The sequence below is a fragment of the Gobio gobio genome (assembly GCF_949357685.1).
Source record: "Gobio gobio genome assembly, chromosome: 8".
Lineage (NCBI taxonomy): Eukaryota > Metazoa > Chordata > Actinopteri > Cypriniformes > Gobionidae > Gobio > Gobio gobio.
The window spans coordinates 29023203-29040218 of record NC_137114.1 but is presented as its reverse complement, the minus strand read 5'-3'; the positions used below and the strand labels follow the sequence as shown (position 1 = coordinate 29040218).

Below are 17016 nucleotides of genomic sequence, written 5' to 3'. Positions count from 1 at the left end.
TCCGTGGCAGCAGCCGCAGCAGCGCTCTGAGGAGAGATTAGAGGGCGTTCACACAGGACGCTTTCTCCTTTTCAAACAGCTAGACAGAGCTGGAACAGAGCGATGTCTTGTGACACGTTTCTGCTGGACTATTTTTAACCTGACACACCTTAAAAAACGAGGTCTGGCTATGGATGTCTGTACGTAGACCAACAAAATAATGCAAACCTATACTCCTCTTTCCACCTTCCTTGAGTACTCATAAGATTTATCCTAGTACCTGATTAAACAAAATGACCAAAATATCCATCCATGTTATGAGCCACCATGTTTCTGTTCTCTCTCTAATAAATTTGCAGGATCTAGGCATTAACTCACATTGCTGCACTGTTTACTAGGTTTAATTGGCTCTTTTTTTTAATGAGCTAACATTACATTCCATACAGTAGATGTTCATGTTTTGTACATGCGCATGTGGTTTAGTTTAGTGGCCCTTATAGACTTACATTGTCTGTTGCTGCAAGTTTTGAAGTCATGATGGAGTTATTCTTTAGAACAGCTTTCCAGACACTCCATCACTCACACAACTACAGAAAGCAGGCCCTCAACCCCTCCTCTGTTTTACATGCTGTTGGGAAAAAAGATTGCCATTCCTGTGAAGAAAGATAGGATAGCCTGTGCAATAATAATAATATTAATAATGATGTTCTTAGTAGCTAAATCACCAAAGAGGAGCTCCATCTAGCAACAAGAACAAGGAATGAATGACTCATGGACTTAACAACTGTATAAAAACAATTTAGTACAAGAGTGAACAGAGCCAAGTATAGGCATTCCCTAGGCAACTATATAAAACACCTTCACATTGCCTTTTCTTAGTTTTAACTTTTGGTCTGTATGGAAGCTGATTGTGTTTCCTTCAATGCTACTAGCACAAAGCTCACACTTATTCTAAACTCAAATGGTGGTTAATAGATAGTCTCTGGCCTGCATCTGTGTCTATATGGACGGAGACCAAACCCTTAATTTCAAAAGCCGCACAGAGACTCACAGGGCCTGTATCTGAATCTAAATTTTTAACTGCCGCCTGCGCGACTGGCATCCGTTCACTATGTACTAGGGCTATGCGGGAAAAATATATAAAACATTTTTTTTTATCCTTTTCATGATGTTCATATCATGAACATATTATATAAACTTCCGTTTTGCTTTTTATTTTACTAAATTAACAGAAGAATTAAAACAAAAATATATTATATGTAATGTATGTAATGTAATATATTGTAATATTATTAATTATAATAAAATCAAAGATGCCAGAACATTCAACATCAATATTTTGACTGTTTTTGAAAGTCTATTATGCTCACCAAGGCTGCATTTCTGTAAAAAACAGTAATATAGTGAAATGTTACACTAAGATTACTGTTTTCTAATTTGAATATACTTTAAAATATATTGTGATACACAATAAAATATATTGTGAACTTGATCAATAGAAAGTTCAAAAGAACCATTTATTTCAAATAGAATAGTTTGTATCAATGTAAAAGTCTTTACTTTTATTTTGAATTCTTTAAAAAAATCTCAAACTTTTCAACGGTAGTTTGTGTATACGCTCCAGCCCAGTTTTTGTTTGATCCATTCTCTCTCATTTAATAAGTAAATGTTTCATTTTCATTTTATATTGTCAACCAAATAATATAAAATATATTGTGTATACATATAATATTGCCCATCCCAGTCTTAATGAGGAGGCAGAGCGCTGTTGAGGGGGTGTTTATGTGTTTGGATGGGTGGTAAAGCAAACTGCCCATCACTTTCAATGAGCTCCATGAGCAGAAACTTAAACATGTGTTAGAAAGTGTCCCTTCCATTTGCAAGAGGGAAGATGATCCTCAGTGACCTCTTTCCCATATCCCGCTGAGTATCTCACAACAGACACATCACAATCTCTCCAGGAACTCTTCATCCAGGCAGTCAACACATCACATAAGCTTTCTGCTTGTATGCTATAACCTCGCCTGTGCTGCTATTTGGTATTTAACATGTTGAGTTCATGTAATGGTCATTGTGTGTGTATACCGTATATACATGCGCCATAAACATCAGTAATGTTTCAAAACTAGTCATCCATCGGTGACAGTTGTTTGACTGGTGTTGTCCACACCCTGCCCCCCTCTTCTCCCTGCCAAAACAATGGTGATCTCTGCTCTAATAATCTACCACCCCGATTGGTCCGTCACAGATTACTCTTGGGCCGCCAGCTGTCGGGAGCTCAGCGAAGCTTTTTTTCCTTTTCTTTATTGTAAGATCCCATCCATGATCCTGAGATTCCTCAATTTGAGCGTATTAACACGGCTTCATATAGCTAGTCTGGGACCAAACCCAATTATTTTCATGCTAGAAAACAATAGAAGGTTAAAGGAAGCCGGAAAACCCTACTGCGCCGTGCCGATAAGGGCCGCTTCGCTTCCAGCCTCTCGGGAGCCAAGAGATCCTGGCTTCGGATCAGTCTGGTTGTGTTTTTCCCCTCTTCACTTCTACTTTAGGCTTTTGTTTTTATTTCTGAATCTGAATGGCAACATTTGACTGCCTCACTTATGGTTCAATGTGATTTTGTGTGTGTTTTGTAGGATAAGTATCCCAGAAGCACACTTTCAGGCAAAATGTTATAGTGTAGAAGGATTAGTAACCAATCATAGAACCGCAGTCAGCTAATTCCTTTAGAGTCTGCAGTTAAACAATGGTGATTGTATGTGTGTGCATGCACTGAACCTCCTCGTGTTTTGTAGGAGAGATGGTGGAATTGGAGTCGAAACGCCGATATTGTATCAGAATTAATTGAAAGTGGAGACTTTGGGGCGTCTAATGGAAGGCTTTCTGTGAATAGGCTGCCAAAAATAGTAGCATTGCCAGGCGACTGTTATTGCAGCTGCTCCCATAACTTAAGTGTGCATGTACATAGATCCATGGTATTTACATGGGCAGATGCCCTAATGCTGCTTGTTTGCCTCCTAACACAATGTCTGTAGTCTCTAGTGTAATGTGATTGATAGTCTAATGACTGATTGATTCACTTTCTGATAACACATATTACTCTGATACTCTTTGCATGCCTGTCATACAAAGAGTGCACTATAATATTGAATGATTTAGTTGAGTAAAACAGAAAGTAAGTCTTCCATTATCAGCCATTTCTGGTGATGATATTTTATGTTGCTTCTATGTAAGGAAAAAAGCATTCCATCACTGTTTCAGTTCCAAACACCATCAATCGCAAGAACAGGCTGTGCGACCTCAGTCCTAAACCAGCAGCAGTAAAACAACTATGGGTTACTGCAGAAATGGGATCATGGGACATAATATACTTATAAAGATTACTAGGGAGCTTATATAAGGTGTCAATGAAAATTTAAAGTGCTTTTTTCCCCCCACATGATCCTTCAGAAATCATTTTAATATGCTGATTTGGTGCTCAAGAAACATTTCTTATTATAATAAATGATGAAAACGGTTGTACTGCTCAATATTTTTGTAGAAACCATACATCCTTGCTGAATAAGAGATCTTATTCCAACCCAAATTCAAACTTTTGAACAGTAGCGTATCATTTATTGGTCATCTGATGTGGCCAATGTCAGTTTTAATTGATTTAATTGATATTAAATGTAGAATCATTCATTTTAATTTAGAATAACTCATTTTTTTCAGTACCGGTCAAAAGTTTCGAAACATTACTATTTTTAATGTTCTTTAAAGAAGTTTGCTTATGCTCATCAAGCCTGCATTTATTTGATCAAAAATACAGAAATTTGTACAATTTAAAATAATGGTTTTCTATTTTAGTATACTTATTTCTGTGATGCAAAGCTGAATTTTCATCAGCCATTGCTCACATGATCTGAGTCAGTGTCACATGATCCTTCAAAAATCATTAAAAATAGTAATGTTTCAAAACTTTTGTCTGGTATAGTATATATATACATAAATATATATATATTATGTTCACATGTGTGTGTGTGCATATATATATATATATGACATTACTAATTTAATCTGTAAAAGAGAGTGTTTGAGTATAAGTTTGGCTGGTCATGTGATTTTAATTTGGCTGCCCCCATGAGGCAACTTGAATGAATGTTTCCTTAAAAAAAAATCAAAAACAATTACTCATTTAAAAACAAGTATTCATTTATTCACATGTAAAACATTTGAATGAGAAAAAACATGCTCCTTTGGTCCTCATCACAGCACTGCGATCTTATTAATCATTTTACAGCACACTTTGGACGGCATCTGTAAATCACGCTGAGGTTAAAGTGGAGTTCTCTTTGTGTGTCCTTCAGGAACAACAGAGCGTGTCTGCTTGATCCAGGGCACCGTAGAGGCGCTGAATAGCGTCCATGACTTCATCGCGGAGAAGGTGCGGGAGATGCCGCAGAGCGCTCAGAAAACAGAGCCAGTTAGTATACTTCAGCCACAGACCACAGTCAACCCTGACCGTGTCAAACAGGTGAGGCTTCACTTCCTTTAACTCGCCCCATTTCCTGTTTCTTTCCATTTCCAGTTTCCTCTCTATCCTTGCAGAATTGCAGCAGAGCACATGCACAAGATTGTGAACTTCTTTTTTATTCATTCTATATTTAAATCAGATTTTTTTGTATCTGATTCCCATTTGATAAGTTATAACAAAAAGCACAAGCAAACGGACCCATGAATATAGCCACAGAATGAAATGAAGTGTGAGGAGGGACATTTTGATTGTATCATCTTTCTAATAAACTGTGTTAACTCAGTCCCCAACAGGCCCCACTTGGTTTGGCATTTGCGTTATACAAGCAAACAAACTCTCGAAGATTCTGAGTGTGTTCCAATTAGACAAGTCATTGATTGTGTACCGGCTATCTGTTTAGGAGATTATCGCCACCGGTCACTCCATTATTATGGTCCATTGATCTGCTGGGCTCCTGCATTGTTGTCATCCACATCAATGATTCTTCTCCTTTATTTATCATTTGCTTAATTAAATCACCCTTAGGACAAAGAGAAAGGGAGAGAGTTGGCTGTGTTCATGAATAATTGACGACATGCTACCGTTTTCTGTTTTTAATTTTTAGTTAAGCCTGTCCATTAAGGAAGTTTCTTCTTTGTGCTTACTGAGCAGTTTGTGTAAAGACAGGGCCATAACCTGAATTCCTAGAACATAAGTCCAAGATGCTTACCCCTGCAGAGTTGTCGACCTAATTATTTATGCATGTAATTATAGGGCTTATCAGTGGAGCAACACATCTCAATTTAGTGCACACTATTGTCTCTGCTGGGACAGCATCACTGCATTCTGCAGCACTCTGCAATATGAAAAGCTATATTTGTATGATATATACATACAGGGATGCAGAGAGATTAGATTGCGGTGATTTATTATGTTCAATGTTCAATATGAGGATGTAAAGTTTAGTCATAACTAACCGTCCTTGAAAAAGTTGATCAAACTGTTGATCAGACCTTATAGACAGACTGATAGATGGGCATTGGTACATGTTTTCAGTTATATAATGAAATTTATTACACAATATGTTTATTTTTACGATTATATATATCTTTTTTACTAAATATGGTATTTTGGTATACAATATTTATTTTAATTTATATTATATATATATATATATATACACCATTCATTACATTTTGTATATTTTGATGTCAATATTTTGTTTATTTTACTTCATTTGGTACTAGTTGAACTATCTTTTCACTAGTCTGAATTTTGCCAGTGCCAGTCCGGTTTTGGCTTGATTAAGGTCATATGATCTTGCATTGCCTTTGCGTTCTTTTCCAATTGTCACCACACGTGCGGCTGTCGTGGCATGTATCTCATTGCAGTACACACTGATTGAGAGATAGAGGGCAAGAATTAAAAGTCATATTAAGCGACAGCTGCTGATTTCGGGTCAGGAACGTCAACCGCTAAGTCTGCAACCAAATGGTCAGGGCAGGAGCACGGCTGACACCAAACTTAATCCACCCACCCTTCCACACCCACCCATCAGCACAGGAAATCAATCTGGTCATCTTGATGGCTCATTGTTATGGACGCCTCATAGTTTCCGACAGAGTTTGACTAAACTCAGTGCCAGCCTTCAGTGGCTTCCTCTTGTCAGCACAGGTTTCCTCTGATCTATTCCTCTGCCTGCTTCCCACATCCTGTTTTTTCTTATCTACAAAGGAAATGGACTATTAATGCACTGGAATGCGAGCGTCACTATATATGGTGTCTATAGGTAGACACAGTGAATCATTGCAGTTGGGCATTTTTGTCACTGAAGAGCTGGCAGATACTGTATATGCAAGCAAAGCGATGCACTTACTGCGTACCCAAACAAATCAATCCCAATGTAAGATATTCAACTGAAAATCTATAGTACTGCATATGGCAATCACAATAATTTCCAAAGCAATAAAGAGTAAAGAAACGCATATTCTGGACTTTCATTAAAGACCAGCTACGCAATTACTTCTGAAGCTTATTCACATAGTATTTATATAGAACACTTTGATTTGGCACTGGAACGCCGTCAACGGTTCCTCCTGCTTCGCTTATGACTTTGGAAAAAATTGAACAATTTCTCTGTAATCTCTATTTCTATTTCACTCTATCATTTTCTCCATGCATCACTGGCCTTTGCCATAATAACCCACAGCTTTACTTCTATTTTATTGATCAGTGGGATTGCCTTAAGTGGCTGTGCTGTTTCAAACCATCCTTTCCCTTCACGACACCACCAAAGCCAGCCTATTTAATTATCCTGCATCGTGAATCTAATAAAAGTTCTCATTGGAGCACTACGCCCGCACACACACACACATAGACATCCAAGCGAAACACTGCTGTGTTCCCTGCTCATCTCCTAAATTAAAAGCGACATCAGGAAAATTGCTATAACGTCTAAAATTGAAGAAAGAAAAAAACCTCTCTGACCCTTCCCTCCCCTCCCCTCCCCTCCCTTCCCTGCTCCGGTCTCTGGAGGGATGGTGACTGGCTAAAATATTTTATGCCTTTTTTAACCTTCAAATCCATCAGCCGGCCAGGAAAAAGGTCACTGTCTCTCCACGGAGTATCGATCTCATTTCCAGAAGAGCCAATGGAGAGGGAGAGTCTTACACAACATTGGTTGTTGGACAAGGAAGTACATCATCTAATGCTGGGCTCAAATCTCTTTTGGGTGAAAGAAAGGACAGATGCCGTCTGTGCTGTGTGTCTTTAGTATTTGCAGACTGGCAGTTTTGTTAGTTGTTTGTTTATACAGTCACAGCGTGTTTGTGGAAAGTGTGTGTGGAATTTGTGCACAATATCTTAGGACTTTTACAGGGTTCTCACAGTCATAGCAAATATGGAATATCAGGGAATTGTGGTCTTGAAAAATCATGGAAAAGTTTATATATTTTTTTAATTTATATAAAATAATGTATTTAATTGGCTAAAATGGATTTTTGTGAGTGTAATCTCTTAATTTTTCTTTTAGTTTTATTCAGCTTTAAAAAATATATATTTTCAAGACATGTTGCACTCACAATTTCCACTCAAATGTCAAGACAAACATTTATTCACTATAAAAATGTCTGTCTTAGTCAGTTGTTTGTGTTCTAATAATTTATGTAAAACATTATTTTATAACCAGAAACACTAAAAAGTCATAAAAATACAGTTGTCAATCTACAATATATGTCACACAAAGCTCTGAAACCACATGTCCAGTGGATGATACAAGAGGATATTAATAAGTCAGAATGTTGAGCATTATTATCAGGGATCATATTGGCTAGTTCAGAAGAATTGACATGTCTATATCAAGTCTCACAGCAAGTGTCACCCCTTCCTTAAAAACAGGTCATCCCATTGATATTGGACTGTGGTGATCTCGTATTGTCTATGTGTGAGAGGATGTTCTCTATCCGAAGCTCGCGCATCTCTAATCCTGAGCCAGACCCCTGGAGAGATGAGTTGTAACATTCTTTGATGGATGCAGGACTTGAGCTGTCCGAAATGGCATAAAAAAATCAATAATAAATTAGATCTTCATTAAATATACATTTGTAAGGCGCATACTTTATTTGGTGTTGCTCTGCGTTTGAGTTCTGAAGAGATCTGTGATGTTTCTGTGCCAAGATCATATTTTCTGTTGCAAAATTATTTTATGTAGATATCCATTATTTAAATATCTTCAATTATGCAAATAAAATTCAAGGGATAGTTTACTAAAGTCTTTTACCAGTCTGTCACTCATTTCATTACTTTCTTTTGTCTGTGGAACACATAAGGTATTCTGAAGAAGATTGTTTATATAAAATTTAAAGTTAATGGGATTCAATGTTGTTTAGGACCTCAAAATAGTACTAAGACATTATGCATTTATGTTACAGAGAAGAAAGAAAGTCATTTGAAAAAACCGCTGAGTACATGATGACAATATTCTCATTTTTGGGTGAATTATGCCTGAAATAAGATTTCAGAATGTTTGTCACATTGTAGATGTTTATTCAAATGAATGACCTTATCTTAGAGTACTATGAGCTCGTCCATTACAGGACATACTGTAATTTTTGGCTGTTGTGAATGTGATTCGGGGATATTTAATGCAGTCTAAAGAGCTGAGGGTTAAAATAGTTTGTTTATATATGAAATAAACTGGTATATTGCGATCATAAATACGTAAATTGCTTTGATATGGTTCCAACTGTATCCTTTTTTTAAGCATCATCATATAAAAAAAAAAGAAAAAAGAAATTTAATACAGGTTCCTTGGCACTACAAACTCATTGAGAAGCTGAAATGGCGTAATCCCTTGCCCGTTGCATTTTGCTCTTGTGCTCAAAATATAAAACGACTTTCTCGCCTGAGCCTGACAGAAAGAATTATAGGGAGTGAAAATTGAGAGTGTGACCACACATACAGGACCCTCGCTAGCAAACAACAACCTCTCACGACAGTCATAAGACCAAGGTGAGAAGGAGGAGGAGGAGGACAGGGAGTTATTTTTAACTCGTATGGAGTCTTTTTTTCTTTGTCAATGCCAGCAGCCAGAGCACACAGGCAGATGCTGTACAGAGATGGGGGGCTAAGCCCAGGATCAGGAGACAGGCGATTAACCCAAAGGCAAGCGCTTAAGACTTCAAAGTGCAAACAGCTACGGCTCTAGAGTCAGGCACTGTTCCGGGGACAGAGGTTGGGAGGGGTGAAACAGTTGCTGTGTGCCCGAGTCGGGTGGGATGCACCAGGGGTCATTGTTTGAGACCCCTTGTCACCTTCAGGACTGTGTACAGTTTGCTGACACATCAGTAGAAAGTTGGGCTCCACGGTATATCGGAATAAAATCTATATCGCGATACGGCTCCAGAGTGGCACTGTTCATCCACATCCCATGATGCAGTGCTTCACTGGTCCACAAGCTGCCCGTGTGCAAAGTGCCGTGTTTTACATACATCCATTTGCCAGAAACCCGACAAAATAAAAGCTTTATGGGTTTACTTTTGAAAATGAATAAATAAAGACGCAAATATTAGTATTGTAATTTTAAATTTGTACTATTAAATAAAACTATTTTTATTAAATACTCAATTTTTTATTTTATGGTACAACAGTCATATGGTTACAACAGTTAAACAATATTACAATACATTTATTTTGTTTAATATATTATTTAATAATCATTTTATACTGAATTGGTCAAAAATAGTGGAAATGTGCCCTATGCAAACTCAAGTGGAGAGAACTGTTCACTTTATGGTTACTGAAAGAGTTAGCTGTTGTGTTAGTTCTTGTAAACAGTAAACCTTAGTGTGAACACCCAGATACAAAATAAATGAATAAATAAAATGAACAAATCTCAAATCATTCAGCCCTAGAAGTATGGTTTGCACTAAAAAAAACAATTTCTTCATATCGCAATATATATAGCAGAAAAAGTAAATATCGCAAAGTTTTTTCCAATATCATGCAGCCCTAGTTGAAAGAGTTTAGAGGAAGTTTGAACTGCTTTTTTCAGTGGCAGAACGTTTTTTATAACGTGCAGCCGGATACGAAGACTCCTGGGGCTTCATCTGCCCGTTCAGCAAAAACACACACAGAACGAGACTGTATCCTTTGATTAATTTGTGCTAGCCTCAGATGCTGCTCTCATTATTTTATTTTATTTTATTATATTTTTTTTGTAGTTGTAATAGAACAAAGTAACACAGTCTGCATAAGGAGTACATACATGTCCTTCATGGCTGACCAATCTTTCATTGCCCATTACCCACAACCCCCTGCAGCATCCTCCCGACAATTCATCAAAGGCTTCTAGTCCCAGATGACTGGTGGCGCAGCAGCAGCAGGCGTCTCTCTCTCTCTCTCTCTCTCTCTCTCTCTCTCTCTCTCTCTCTCTCTCTCTCTCTCTCTCTCGCACTCTTTATTTCTCCGTCTCAGCCTCCTCTTCCGTTCACTCTTTTACAGATAGATGAAGCAGGCATCCACCTCCTCTAGCTCAGCACTTGGATGCATTCAGGCAAATTAACTTGAATATGTGTCGACGCTGCTCGATTCCTACCCAACAGGCTCGATTCTATCAGCACTTCTCCTGCCAAATGCCATCATAGCAAATGATGGCATCATAAAGAAAGAGGCGGAGAAGGAAGAGGAAGGAGCTGGATCTTCTAAAAGTAGCAACAAATGCCACTTAATTATGCTAATAGTTATTTTGAAAATAATCTATCATCTGTGCCATATTGTGGATAGTGTACATGTAAAGAGTGTTGGTAATAGTATTTTTGAATAGATGGATATATCGACCAGATAAAGTAATTAAACATTTATTTTCAGACACATTTCTTTTTCTTTTCATTTAAGCATTTAGTTGGACGTTGGATCTCATTTGCCAGGACGTACTTTTATTTAGCAAGGTATATGACAGTAAAGAAATGTATATTATTACAAAAGATTAGATTTAAAATTTACCATCACATGTAATTTACATTTTAAAATATATTAAAATAGAAAATATTTCACAGTAATCTTATTGAGCATAAGAGACGTTTAAAAAATCGTACCAACCCCAAACTTTTAATATAGGGATTATAGTCTTTTTATTTGGAAAAAAAATCTTATTAATATTATATGTACAGTATACTTATTTAATTAAAACATTTAATATATGAACATTTGGAGTCAAGATCTGGAGTTTAGAAGTGTAAATATTAATAGTGAATTTTTTAAAGACCATCTAATTTAAGCTTGGCAAAAAGCTTTAGGATTTTAAAAAGTGACAAAAGAAAAAAAGATTTGGGGGTCACTAAACAATTTGTGACATTATGTGAACTCCTTTATACAAAAGGTCACAATTTTTAATCTGCTAATAGATCATTTAGAAAATTGTGCGGATGTGTTTTTTCACTTTTGGACTGCACTGTATGTACCGATCAATCACAGTACATCACTGGTGCCAAAAATCTGCTTTCCAATGCATTAAACGATAATCGTGAATATGATTATTTTGCTCAAAATGTTCCCTATGCAAGGTTCTGTTTATTCTAGCTAGATAAAAGGTGAATGTAGGAGTCCATGAAATTTCCTGTCGGCAGTTTTTCATTTCTATGCTAATTCAGTTGAGCTGAATGAGAGTTGGAGCTACAGTGGCAAGGCTAAACAGTCTCTGTAAAGACATGTCTGTGGGCAGCGCGCTTCAGCAGACCTTGAGGCAAAGAGTGAAAAGAACGAAGCGACTCACAAAAGAAACAAACGTAAAGGCTGAGCCGATCACCACCCCTCCCCAACCTCTTTCTCCTTTCCTCTAGTCTCTCCTTCGCTTTGTTCGTATACACACACACACACACACACACACACACACACACACACACACACATACAAAAACACGCCCCCACAGACACACATCCTTCTTCGCTCACATCTACCCGGTCCTCTCGTCTCCCCTTTTTACAATTTTCATCTCTCTATCTGTCATTTTGACAGTGCAAATATTCTGAATCCAGCATTGTCAAATCTGGAGCTTTTCATTATACAGAGTAATTAACTGTCAAAGCGAACACCACACCGCATATTTTGTTTTCTCACAATGCTACAGTGCGTAGATGTATCCGGCAATGATCAAAGATATCAAGCGCTAATTTGTCGGTTCAATTAATAAGTGAATATGTCAAGTTACACAAATGAGATTCAAAAAGTGTGATGTTTTCTTACAGAATTGTTGCTAGCGTGTATGAGCATATGCACTGTTATGGCACAAGTAGCTGTTAATTTTAAGTGAATGGTTGCGAGCATGTAAGGTGGGGGGTGGAAGGGTGGTTGGTTGGTTGCTATGCATCATTCCGACTCCCTTTCAGTCCCTCTTGAATGCTGGATTTGAGTTTCCATGGAAACACTGACCCCTGGGAGTCGATGCTTTTCAGGAGGAGCCTCTTTTTACCTAGTGATTCACTGCTCAGGAAGTACCAGAACAAAACACACAAGCAAATATATATATATTTATATTTATCTTCTAATACATCATTTTCTGGGCTTTCTTCTTTTTGAATGATAATTAATATAATAATATTTTTGTATTAATATAATAATTTGCTATCTCAAATTTTGTTTTGCATTTCAGATAAACCAGTGGCAATTTAGTATTATTTATACACTTATATTATTTATCAATATTTTGAATGAGCTTTTATTAAAAAAAGTTTTCATTTTAATTTAAGTGTATTTTTGTTGTAATTTTGGTATGTATTTTTGGCATCTTTTTTATTTAAGTTTTAGTAAATTTAGTACTTCAACTTATTTAATTCAATTCAGTGTTTTATCTGATATTTATATTTTATTTTAGCTTTATTTCAATTAGCCAATACCAGCACTCAGATCTGTTGCATTTTATGCTATTTTGCAGATAAAAGTGGAAAAAACAACTGTAATAGTTCAAAATTCTAGATTTGGCTCATTGTCTCAAACCTTTTTTTTTTTACTCTTTTAAACCAAATAATTTTTACTGCCAACATGGGAACAAATTCAGATATTCTTTTGGGCAAGAAATCCCAGATCATTTTAATGAACACGTTTATCAATGGTGCTTTTTGCAAAATTTTAACAAGAGCAGTATGTTCTCTGTAAAGCTTTGGTAAAAAGTACCAGCGTGAGTCACTGCTTGATCAGAGGAGCAAGCCTTTCTAAGTTAGGGAAGAAACCATGGTAACCACTGTTTACACTTTTCCCCCCTCTATTAAAGAAGAAATTGCTTTCTTAGACATTATCAAAAAAACATACTCACTGAGAACACTACGCCGCTGTTGCATTGAATTTTAAAATTAAGCTCTTCTGTCAGATGCAACCTTGATTTATGCTTTATTGATACAGCAATTGATGAAATGGCAACTTGAAGCAAAGTAATTACTGTAAAGTCTAAAAGCCTGGCTTTGGTTTAAACACATACAGGCGCAGCTGCCAACAAAAGTAGTTGTTTGTGTTCAAATACATTGGTTGGGCTGCAACTAATGGGCTCCCAGTGGATAAAAAAAAAAATAGAAATCACACTTTCTACTTTTAAATCCCAAAACTGACAAAAAGCATTTCATAGACTAGCATATGTGCTCTAGTTTGACTAATTAACTGACTCCAGCCTCTCTGCTTATGTTTCCTTCAGGCCAAGCTGATAGTGCCCAACAGTACGGCAGGGCTGATCATCGGCAAGGGCGGAGCCACCGTGAAGGCCGTCATGGAGCAGTCCGGTGCCTGGGTCCAGCTCTCACAGAAACCCGAAGGTATCAACCTGCAGGAACGCGTCGTCACCATCAGCGGGGAGCCCGAGCAGAACCGCAAGGCCGTCGAGATCATCGTGCAGAAGATCCAGGAGGACCCGCAGAGCAGCAGCTGTCTGAACATCAGCTACTCCAACATCTCCGGCCCCGTGGCCAACTCCAACCCTACTGGTTCTCCGTACGCCAACTCAGCAGAGGTGATGCCGGCTGCTGCCGCAGCAGCGGCGGCCACAGCCTCCAGTCTCCTGGGGCAGGCCAGTCTGGCTGGAGTGGGCGCTTTCCCCACCACCATGTCCAGCTTCTCAGGGAATGACCTGCTGGCTATCACGTCCGCACTAAACACGTTAGCCAGCTACGGATACAATACCAACTCCCTGGGTCTAGGCCTCAACCCTGCAGCCGCCTCAGGAGTCCTCGCCGCTGTGGCTGCAAGTGCTAACCCTGCTGCAGCCGCTGCCGCCAACCTGCTAGCCTCCTACGCCAATGATGCGTCCACCAGCGCCGGCCACCCGGCGGCCAGCCTGGGAGGTTTCACGCTAGGCTCGCTCGCCGCCGCCACTGGAGCCACCAACGGCTACCTGAGTGCTGCTTCCCCGCTGGTGGCGAGCTCCCTACTGGCCACTGAGAAGCTGACAGAGGGGGCCAAAGATGTAGTGGAGATTGCAGTGCCGGAGAACTTGGTGGGCGCCATTTTGGGGAAGGGAGGCAAAACGCTTGTGGAGTACCAAGAACTGACGGGAGCCCGCATTCAGATCTCAAAAAAGGGAGAGTTTGTTCCTGGCACCAGAAACCGTAAAGTTACCATTACCGGATCACCAGCCGCTACACAGGCAGCCCAATATCTTATCAGCCAGCGAATCACATACGAGCAGGGTGTGAGGGCCACCAATCCGCAGAAGGTGGGCTAAAAACAGGGAGTATGAAAAAAGGAGAGAGAAAGAGTGGGGGATGGGGAAGATACAGAGAAAGATGGAGGGCGCGAATAATGACGAAAATCAGCCACATTCTTTGTGGGAAAAATCTCAGTATTAAAAAAAAAAGAGGGAAAAAATTCCCCTCAAAGTGGAAAATTTGAAAAAGAAAAATTGTGTAAAATGTAAATATGGGTTTATTTCTTAAGTTTGAATCTTTTTTGGTTGATTTTGTTTTGTTTTTATTTTTGTTTGTTTTTTTTGTGCATTTTTCTGGACAGCAGTGAATGGCATTTCAACCTGGCATGCTGCCGCGCTGCAGTTCCCAGCAGGTGGGCAAGGTGGTCGGATGGGGGACAATGGGGTGGAGCAATCCCAGGAATCGGCCCTTTCCCCACCCCCATCCCCTCCTAGCTGACAGATTTTTGTTCTTGATTTTTAGTCTTTAGTTTAACTCCCACCCTTTTCGCCCATGCCTCCTCTTTAAGAGGGTCTGAGACTGATTATATATCCCCCCCCCCCCAGTCTGTGACACCCCATACCCCACCCCAGCCCCCCTCGCCCCAGCCCTCACGATCCCAGTAGGCCTGACCCTGCCCCGTGCTGGGCAGGATAGGGCAGGGGATGCAAGGCTGGTCTCAGCGTCTCTAGACATTGACCTGGGGTTCCAGTTCGACCAGGTGCATTGCCACTACAGATGTTGTTAGCATAAGGGAAGCTTGTAGATCATGTTGCGGACATAGGCCAGGATGCCAGAATGCACCTGAATCTTTTGTACCAGAGCTCCTAGAGTTTGTGGCATTTCTATATGGGATTCGAGGTCTGGTGTTTATACAAATACTATTATCATTATTATTATTATTATTACTATTATTATTATGATTACAAATTATCATCACCATCAACGTTATTTATTAATATGATTTCACCCATAAGAACTGAGGTATTTCCTTTTTTTGTTTTTCTTAATCTGTGAATTCAGGTTGACATGAATGTAAAGACAATATTTTGGATTTAGTTTTTTATTTAAGTAGATTGAATCGTGTGTCCATGTAATATATGTCTTATTTAACGTCCAGTGATAACTGCACCGTCGGCACCAACAGAGAGAATAGGGGCAGATGTACTGTACAGTGATATTAATACAAAAAAACACACGCACCCTCAGCAGACTATTACCAGAATGAAATGCTGAAAATGCAACTAAACATACGCAGACTTGAATTCACAGCGGGACTAGTCAATTTATTCACATATCTACTGAATGAGAATGTAGGTCTTTGCACAAGTCCAAGGGAGTGTATCAGAATACGACTTTATATGAAAGCCAATCTCTTTCTGTAACGTCCCAAAACATATCCCGTCTTTACTCTATGCTGCCCTTCTGCAGTGCAAGACATTGTGCACTTTGAGCCGCTGCAGTTGAATATCTGCGCAAATGTGCTGGAAAATTTGCGTAGATATTCCCCATCAAATCAGAAACTGGCCCTCAGAGCTCTGAGGCGTTTCATGAACACATACTACTGAATGACTACGAACAAATTCTGATCGGCACAGACCGCTTAGTAACATGGTCTGCTCTATTGTGGCTAATATGATAGCCGCAACATTTTTTTATTATACGTCCTGAGTCACCAGTTCCAAACTGGTTCTGGTTGCATTATACCAAACAGGCTGCCCATGTGAAGATCTGCCTGTGCAGGTCAGAACTACCCATGTGCGACGTATGTGCTGCTAATAAGGTCCTATTTTCCTTTTATTTTGAATCGGAGTACACTGAATTTCGTCTTAATGCACTGTGAAGTGTGGAGGCCATGATGGAAGGCCAAAAAAAGTCAGGGTTTCTATATAGTTATCGTGTTGATGCATCACCATGATGGAATGTACTCATATTTTTAACAGCCTCCATGGAGTCAATGTATCGCTTACCATACACTCTTAAAAATAAAGGTTCGAAAAGGGGGGGTTTTGCAGCGATGCCATAGAAGAACCATTTTTGGTTCCTTAAAGAACCTTTCATTGAGCAGTTCTAAACAGAACCATTTTTTTCCTTAGTGTGAAGAACATTTGAATAATCTAACAAACCTTTTTCCACCGTAAAGAACCTTTTGTACAATGGAAATGTTCCATGGAAGTTAAAGGTTCTTTGTGGAACCATCGATGCCACTAAAGGACCTTTATTTTTAAGAGTGCAGGGCGGAAAGGAAGCCTGGATGGTTTGTTAGGTTGAGGTCAGACTCTTCTGAGCAGTTTTTTGGCATCATGTTGTAGTATCCAACCTTAACTTTCCAAGTGTGCACTAACTAACCGCCAGCCAACCGTGTATATTTATTGTGAA

At 38.9% G+C, this 17016-nt stretch overlaps 1 protein-coding gene across 2 annotated transcripts in view; it reads left to right on the top strand.

Annotated features, from left to right (window-relative positions):
- The window catches only part of nova2 (NOVA alternative splicing regulator 2), a 44650-nt gene extending 29809 nt beyond the window's left edge, over positions 1 to 14841 (top strand). For both annotated transcript variants that reach the window (XM_079824159.1, XM_079824158.1), the window contains 2 exons: positions 4329 to 4495; positions 13653 to 14841. In XM_079824159.1, coding sequence (XP_079680285.1) covers positions 4329 to 4495; positions 13653 to 14675 — 1190 coding nt within the window. In that variant the 3' untranslated portion in view covers positions 14676 to 14841. The remainder of the gene's footprint in view (positions 1 to 4328; positions 4496 to 13652) is intronic.
- The last annotated feature ends 2175 nt before the right edge of the window (positions 14842 to 17016 follow it).